Source organism: Branchiostoma belcheri, unplaced genomic scaffold (genome assembly GCF_001625305.1).
Source record: "Branchiostoma belcheri isolate BF01 breed outbred unplaced genomic scaffold, Haploidv18h27 scaffold43, whole genome shotgun sequence".
NCBI lineage: Eukaryota > Metazoa > Chordata > Leptocardii > Amphioxiformes > Branchiostomatidae > Branchiostoma > Branchiostoma belcheri.
Window position 1 is genome coordinate 2,204,042 of NW_017804054.1, and position 9,541 is coordinate 2,213,582.

General features: G+C 37.9%; 1 protein-coding gene across 1 annotated transcript in view; it reads right to left on the reverse strand.

Moving 5' to 3' along the window:
* LOC109478229 (glutamate receptor ionotropic, delta-1-like) overlaps positions 1–1,777 on the reverse strand; it is a 28,552-nt gene extending 26,775 nt beyond the window's left edge. Inside the window, exon 1 of the mRNA XM_019779686.1 lies at positions 1,326–1,777. Coding sequence (XP_019635245.1) covers positions 1,326–1,425 — 100 coding nt within the window. The 5' untranslated portion in view covers positions 1,426–1,777. The remainder of the gene's footprint in view (positions 1–1,325) is intronic.
* Positions 1,778–9,541: the final 7,764 nt, after the last annotated feature.

Here is a 9,541-nt window from a genome sequence, read left to right on the forward strand (position 1 = left end):
CTACTACTACTACATATATATATATATATATATATATATATATATATATATATATATATATATATATATATATGGTTATTATGGATAATACTTGTTTACCTAAGGTTTGAAAACCACGAAACCTCAGTGGTTTTCTTCTAAATTCTTTCAAATAACACGTCTACTAATATATAGCGACATTCTGAAAGTTGTTCTGTGTATAGTCAGCAGTATCTGGCAATATTGTAAATTTAAAACAACAGCACCCACCGCGTTTGCCTTTTACATGCATCTCCAAGGAACCTGATATAATTTACGTAAGTGGTTTTCTTTACATTTTCCTTAAATGTTAGGAGTCCTAGAATAGCTACAATTGAAGTTGTTCTATATTGTCAGTTGATCAGCACCTGGCAATATTAAACAACGGCTCCCACCGCGTCTGTCGTTACGTGCATCTCTAAGGAATAGAGGAACCTGAGATAATTTACGTGAGAGATTAGGACAGTACGGGCTGCTATAAATCATTTCAGCGCCCGTGGGCACATTCCTTTTTATACGAGCACAGAAAGACTGTCAAGCAAGACAAACCGACGGCATGTTAATAGCCTCCCGAGTCCGACATTGTAGCGTTTTTACCCGTCAGCATTCCGATGCGTATCACCGCTCGAAAGGTCTTTGTTGTGAGACATAAATGGATAAATAAATATATAAAATCTATCAAATACAGATGGATTTTTTCTAACTTCTGAGCTTTACAATTTTGTCTCACGCACAAACTTGGAAAAAAGCATAGACAGCCATTTGGTGTCAAATGTCCTCTTACAGTCAACAGATATAATTGAAATTATAGTATTGATCTTTTGTTGCTGTTTCGATGCTGTCCGTACATATCGTTGATATAATGCCTTTGCTTGTACCCCTAGATACCTAATGTTTACTGGGGAAAAACACCCAGATCCTCAAAGGTCAATAGAATACTGGTAAAGAGGCAAAGGCCGTAGGTGGTCTAAGATGAAACGCCATGGATGTCAAAGCAAAGATCACGACTATGGCTCTGACGAAAATGTAATACAAAAAATTGCCTGGAGGTAATGTGTCACTCTCTTTACCTTGTGACATTTCACGTAGGCAGCCGCGGTATCAACTCTAATCATAAGGAAAGGGCCGCGTTTGGTCATGTTGCAGTGCCTTTCTGGCTGCCCTGGAGCGAACTCTTGTCGATTTTTCATGTCTACAGGTCCCGTATTGGCTAACATCTTTCTTGCGCATCCAAAAACTCTGTTCAATATATGCCATGTAATGCTTAATTCAATGAACCGTAACCGAGTAAAGGTCGTTGTGCTCACCTATCGTTACTTTGTCCGGGTATCCATGTGTGGCTTGCAGTAGTATGCCTGGAAAGGCTAAGACAAACAGGGTTGCCGCCAGCCCGTGGGTCTTCATCATTGCTGCCTGGTGCGTCTCGATGCACTGGAGTTAACAATTCTTTCTAGACCGGCGGGTCCCCGCAAATTCCATCCGTCAGACGTATAGAGGCTATCGTTTCAGAGGCAGGGATCTTGATACCGCCATGTCTGCAGCTTTCAAGGAGCCGTCTGTCGCTGCTGAGAAGACATACCCATATCTTCAGTGTTCGAAATTACAGTAGGAACTGTCGCGCTTCCCCCGGCAGGTGGGATCCCCACTTCGTCACATTCAAGATGCTTCACTGCTGCTAATTATGACTGATAATGTCTAATTCTCAAGGCGTGAGGATTTAAGTGGCGAAGGAGAACGGGATTCTCCTGGAATTGATGACTCAATGCGTACCTTTTCACACATACATGTAATGCAGAATGCAGGCTCTTCGATGTCAACTTTCCTTCGCTGACTTTGACATCAATATCTTGGTTCTCGGCAGTTTCCTTCTAGCTTCAACGCTATAGTACAGTAACGCGCGAGCTTTCAAATTGCAGTAACGGCAACGTATGTAGAATGTTCCTCTTAACAGTCTCTCTCACCGGTCCGCTGAAGTCCCCTTGGGGAAACCAAAATCACCTGAACCAGATCAGTTGCCAACTGCTGATGGTGGAGGTAAAATGGTGCTGTCAGCCTAAGTCAGAGAACGGCATCACTCAAAGTCAGTTCGCGGACATTTTGGTCCGTCTTGGGAGCTCGTGAAACACACTTCGGCGCGTGGCTTTCCGATCTGAAGGATCTCGTCATTTCCCCGGTCGGCGCATGCGGCGTTGCTCGGTTAATGCAATGAATATCCAAATGATTCGATTGTGCATTGCGGATGAGGGACAATCCTACGATTTCCCTCGCTTCCGTAGTTTTTAAACGACTTTAATACGGGTGTCCCTGTCCAGGGGAGTTTTATATGTAGGCAGTGATTTTATTCGTTGGCATGACGTGATCGCTTCACAGATCCTTGTCACGCTGTAACGAAAGTTGTCAGGAAGGAAAACGTTCCAGACGCTTGGGTCGTTCCAGGACTCATCTTTATGCTAAATCGATCCCGGCTGTAATGATAGCCTAGAGAGCTGGAACACATCAATAAAGGAACGTGACGTCACGGAAGACTTGGGAAGTTTTTCTGGTGCTGTTCGATATAACAGTCAGTTTTTTAAATCTTTTCACATACATCTATCAAGAGAGTAAAACACACAAAATATTACAAAATGGGTAAAAGAAGAAATGGGTATAAACAAGACAAATTGAAGATCTATTAATTATGAGAATCTACCTGTACAGTAAATAAAGGTTTGAACTACTTCGAAGGCATTACAGTTTCTACAAGAATATAGCGAAACGTTTATTTCATACTTTAGGCATTTAAAACTGCAGAAATAAGCCCCAAGATTTCTTTATTTCCTGGGTGGTACCCAAAATATCAATCGAGGTCCTTCCAGTAACCGTTTTTCGTAAGAATTTTGGGCATTTTTGCTCCATGAATGTCATGAAATACATTCGGACAGTGTTGTTTCAACATAGTATGTACGTAAGAAGCTAGAACATTTACTTTGAAAAATCTGATTTCTAAGCCCTAAAAACTGCACTGGGTGCTTTTAAAGAATGGCTGTACATTAGACAAACAGCACCGCCTTATCAGAGCACTTCTGGAGTAGACTCTGAGCAGCAGTAAGGAGAGATGGGTCTGCGATATCCCTGGTCACTGCTCTATGATAAATACAGGGGGAAGGCAAAGGTGCCTGCAATACTCATTAGCTGTGGGGAACAGGACAGCACTAGACATCACGTTTTAATTCCAATTACCTGCAAGGGCCAGTTTGACAATAATGAGGTAGGTCGTCACATGGGAATAAGGGGAGACCACAGCATTTTACGATAGCTTTTGATACACTAAACATGATATATTGCTATACGCTTTAAAAGAAAGAAAGCAATGTCAACAAAAGGCGTTATGCAATAATATAAAGACTTCTTACATTCCCTAAAAGAAATAATTCTACTAGTAATGATATAGTCTTACTGCCATCAGCAATGATATTTAATTTTTACAACATTTTTTTTTCAACAAATTTTCTCTTTTTTCTTCTGTTTAAGCTGCTTCCAGTCTTGGATACTTTGAAACAATTGATTTATTTTTAACGATTGATGACTTTTCTTGGCAAACCGCGTAATTTGAAACCAGTAGCGTAATGTGAGCTGTGATTTACATGCATCAGCAAGGCTGACAATTACTGGTATTCATTTGTTCGCAATTTAACAGAGGGGGCGAGTCCATAAAATCGAAACATTGAACGCACCCAAGCTTAACCAATCGATTTCTCCAAGTTGTATATGTCTGAGGCCCGTCAACCAATCACATACAAACAAAGTTAAGAAACGTAAATCAAATTATTCTCATTAGAGCTTCTATAGAAGCTGATGCTGGAGGAGTTTCTTCTATCATTAGGATAGAATCATTAGATTGTAAGATTGTTTTAAAGTTTGACCTTCGTTTGAAGGAGAAATGAATTTACGCGTTTGCCTTATAATGTACAGATTCTAAGGACGGGAATCGGTAAATGATTTAGCCTCGGCTCTGATCCATTCGTAACTCGGTATACTAGCATCATGAAATGAGATTTAAAGATAAATGCGGCATTAAATGTGGAATCCTAGGACGGCGGTTTGACACTAAAATCAATGAAAGACAATCACGGATGGTTTGTTTGGAATAATTGGATTCTGCTGCTTCCCTTCTCTTCTTTTATGAATTAAGGCTGGTAGAGATATCCCTATCATTAAGGGGCCACCCTGACGTACGTTAGCGTTTTCTCACAGAGGCTAATACAAAACAGGCAAAGAAGATCCTAGAGAGACGGATAGGTTTATAGGAGTCATGTGTTTGCTCTAGATATGCATCGCATTGCGCCCTTAATTTTTGTACAGTGACAATCTTAAGACGGATAACCAATATGGTGTAAGGGACATCGCCTTATCGCCTACTGGCCTTAATTTGTATCCGGCCTGATTACATGGCGGAGGAGTTAATGAGGGTTTAGTGTGGCAGTAAAACTAGTTCTCTCAAAGATCACTTTTCGAGAGCCTTATCATTACAAACATCGTATTTTTTCTTGATTTATTTAAAGCATTTGATTCAAAGCTGGGCAAAAACAAAGAAAACTCCATTTAAGTTAGTTTAAAGCTTACTGCTGTAGTAACTATTACCATCGTTTAAACAAAGAAAGAGTGCAAAGTCATTTTATTTATACTATACCAGTTCCAATCACCCTACGGTCGGGTTGTTACCTTTTTTAATGTATAGCATAGTAAAATTCTTTCGCAGGCTTTCGTTATGAACAAGTAATGCCGGTAGCATTTCGAAGGCTGCGTAATTACTTTCAATATAGCAAGGTACTGATTCCTCGTTTTATATACGATCTTGCCATCTGGCTTCTTCCGGCTGGCTGCCTGCCGTGTGACAAGAATACAGCTTGAGGACAACTGACATTTCGTGTTGTAGGATGGAATAGGTAGTGTGATAGTAAAATATTGAAACTTATTACTTTGAATAAACCAGAAAGATACAGAATAATTTTCAAAGCTGATTCTAATATGAAAACATAATAACATTTTGTCTCTTACTTCGATGCAGTGTCCAACATAGCAATGTCTTTCATTCCTTTTATATATGATGGTGGCTGTGCATATGTAACGTTCCCATTAAATCAAATCCATTTGTACTGTGATTGAAAAATTTTATTTTTCCATGTTTTTTTCAGTGAGAAATGAATGTTGTAATACTTAGCACAATATATCATTTCCTGTTTAACAAAACTTATGATGTCAAAATTGAAAATATTTTTCGCCCTATTACATCAGATTTGGAGTCTGCAGAGGATGTCATCCATAAAATGTACTTGCTGTGGCCTTACCTAATGTTTGGAAATATTCCTGAACTTATGTAGCACAGAATTACGTGAATCACATTTTCCCACCAGGGGATTACTTTATGGCGACATTTATGTGAGAAATGTACGGTGACCCTTTCTCAGGGATTACCCTGATGACAAAATTATAGGCTTTAGAATCCTTTGCCAGAAGGGTCTGAGTTATGAATTGTTTTTATCGAATGATGAGAGTCATTTTTCAACGGTTCATTGATTTCGGATTATGTATTATTACTATATTATATATATTACTTTGGAACTCTATACCATGGTGTTCTAGGAAGGAAACATTTTACATTTTTTATACTTTAGCTCTTGTTATATACCAATACCACATTTCTTATTTGGAAAAATAGACTCTAAAAGCAGAAATTAATATATGTACGTATTCCCACTTTCTTGAGATATTTCACTTCAAAATACTGCATGACAAATAGCACGGATCTTCATACTTAAATTACTTTCTAAGCGACTTTGAGTACAGGGATCCCATTTGGATTATCATATTCGATGTGTCCTATTTCAAAGAAACTTAACAGCACTCTACATTACCCTTTGGAATGTGGAGCCTTAAATTGTACATAAGCAACTGATATCGAGACTCCCTATGAACATTTGTAACATATTGCCGGACATAGGACATCTCCGTTTTGTTATCTATGAAACTCTCCTTCATGTTTCCCCTCGGGGCTATCTAGACATGAAGCAGTTATTACGATAACCGACATGATTGAGGGTGATTGCGTTTGGGCCTTAGGATATATACTACGCCCGGGAACGATGCTCCATATATGTATTTTATACGACCAATACAAAACTAGAAAACATATTTACTGGCGGTTTGAAGATATAGCTGGCTACGTTAAACCGATTAATCATGCCTTGTGCATTTATGATACCAATATATAACAAGGACAAAGATACCAAAAAGGATAGACTAGTCATCTTTGTGGTAAATCCCTACACAGTCCTTGATGGATACTTGGAGTTTAATTGCAAACTTTAATTGCTAGATTTAGGCGTTTCGACTTACTGGATATCAATCTAAAAACCATTTTAGAAGTTCAAGTGCAAAATTGATTGTTATTTTAGCCTCTTCGATTGCAATTGTAATTCATCTAAGCTGAAGTACATGTGCGTAGGTAGTTTAAAAGTGAATGCAAAGGAAATTAATCATAAAGTACTTCGAACTAAAGGTATTTGCTTCAAAGGCCACTTCTTGGAAAGCTTCCTACAACCGGTCCGTTGGAAGGAGACCATTATTTATTGAGCCATCATACTTTAGTCGGTCACTCCACGATTTATGGTACAAGATGTGATAACTTCCTCCTAGAGTAAAAACGACTCAAAACAGTTTGAAAGCTCATCTTGAAACATTCATATCAAATCTCCTGGACACTTAAAAGTATCAAGTTAGAAGTGGTTGAAATCCTCGATTCTGAATCGGACTCCTTTGCAAGAGTGAAGGAGGTTCTCTACATTGGGGCTCACAGACCTACACTGAACAGAGACAGGGAGAGACACGTTTGTTGGTGCTTGTCGTAGGCATCCGACAGTAAGTAAATGTCGCAGTATATCGGAAAAATGCAGAAAAAAAAATACTGCTATATTTTTCTAGGGTATCTGAACATGGACTACAAGGTAATTTCAGAAGTTACGAAATAATGATTAAAGAGCGCTAAGGGTGATGCAAAAAATTCAACGTGAGAAACCAATACTAGTACACTAGTATACTTGTTATAGAAAACTTAGATTAGAAAGTTATAACCGTCCATATATAACTATAATATTTGGTCATAAAATTGTAAGATTCAATCGTACTAATGGCAAAACGTCAGCATTTTACGACCATGTCCCGAATTCCGTCCCGAATTCCGTCGGGTTTATGTCATAACCGCAAGGATTTCACACAATTATTGCAGACATTTAATGACAAATGATAAAGATACCGTAAATCGTCCTTCGTCGCCAGTGTTATCCGGCAGACGCATTGAGACCAATAATTTATCATATGTGGCCTAGATTGAAACATTTTCTGTTAGCAAAATGCGTGCATGTTTAATGTTTCTTTATGAAGATCGTATACGTAAGTACTTGAAATATTCTTCACAATACAAGCTGCCATCAATGCATCATGCAGTAAAATCAGCAAATTGCAGGTATTTTACGTTCGTTTTAAATGTTCGAAAGTTGATGATTTATTAACGTCTTAAATGAAAAATAAAATCCAAAAAGAACGTTATACAAGCTCTGCTTGTAATGAGGCCAATTTAACGAGAAGCCACTTATTTCCTCTTCCCCGTAGATTAAGGAATTGTTGCTGCCTCTGCAATTCTTTCTCCATTTACGGCTGCCAGGTACAATATGTAAAACGTGTTATCATGGCTTACCGCAATGTCATGGTTGTCAAACAGCGTTGTGTAGCGCAGTAGACATAATGAATGGAGATGGGGCGCAGCGTGAATTAGCAGGGACAAAAATTAGACTTATTATAGATGGTGGCGTGTAACATATACCTAACAAAAACCAAGGCCGTGCTAGTCATTTATAACAATATCAGATATCAATTATAAATATACCAAATATACCAGATGATTTGTTTGAACTTGATGAACTTTGTAAAAAAAATATTTTTATTACATACATACATATATATATACATATCGCATCCAAAACTTAATCGTTAATGTTCCATTGTAATATCTACAAATCTACCGGTTAAAAGTGCAAGATTGTCTTGTTTGTCAACGTTAACGATGGCTGATAATTATGTTTATCGAAGGAAACATATTGTTTTTGCTCTGTTTCCTCTTAATCTCCAAGCCAATACGGTCAATGACCTAAGCCAGGCGTCTGTCACCATGGTAACTAGTGTTGGGTTACATCATGTTCCAATTTTAAAGCAGGGGGGGTAGACTCCTGTCACCATATACATACGAATTTTTAGTAAGAATTAACAGAGAAGATCATTATGTGAAGGTAAACTTTATTCATTTGCTTTGCAAATGTTACCTTTCTAGTTTATGTATATTTATTTTGCTAAATTGATGTGGACTCTAACTGCAACACTATTCATCAAGAGGCTGTAATGCGAGGTCAGGATTACGTGCTTTAAATCGTATCGTCGTGTGCCCATTACAGACATGATTTGTTGCTGACACAGAGGCCACCGTCACACACAATAAGAACACGCAGCCCTTACATGCCACTCAATTGACATGCTCAGCCGTGCGTCGCATTCAGCGATCATCTTCGCGTCCTTGATATTAAAGTTAGAGAGTCTCGATGTATATCCTCTGAAGACTGTCAGGAAAGTGTTAAAATATCTCGAGGATATTCTTGGTTCTGTAGGAAAGACGTTATATTTTTTCTTTATCAAGACTAAACGTGCCGTGGTTTTATAGTGTAAGCTGTGTAGCTTATTGTTTTCCATTTACTTTTTTTGTCTATTTGTAAATTTATTTCTTTTTCTTGCATAAAATTATTGGAAAGAACATATCCCGAGGAAACATAACGTTTCAACAAGTTCATTGCCCCTACCTAGACGTAAATATTGCAAATGCTATTTGCTGCAGTTACGAATGTTAGGAAGAAAATGGATGGTTAGGGACAAAAAAACTGGCTTTATAAATTATCGGCTATTGGCGATTCGTGACGTATTAGAATAAAATGTTCTCTATGATCTGTGCTGGTTCAATTAGCTGGTTTGCGTTTTTAACTGTGCATATACTAATATTTTTAGCTCCAATCTAATACATTCGTGTTGAGGAATTAATCATTTTACCTGTGGTTTTTTCCTGTAAGGTTCTAAATTAATAGATAATATTGATTCGATTTGATAATTTATGAAATATCCATTAAAATCAAACTTAAACGTTAAGGTGAGAGCAAGAAAAATGAAGAAAAAAAGAACTAAATGTCATATAATTAAACTACCGTGTCAACTGCGCCATCTAGTGACAATACTGGTTCTGCAACTGTCAACTTTGCCAAAAACAACAAATACGTTAAAACGCGAGCCGCTAAGGGATTAAAGAGTTTAAACCACAAGAGGCTGCATATCACATTTTAACTCAGCAAAATTTATTGCGTTTTACACGTGACATATATATTAGATCCATGAAGGATCTAATCAACATGACAGTATGGCATATGTTGTCAAATGGTAAATCTACTAACAA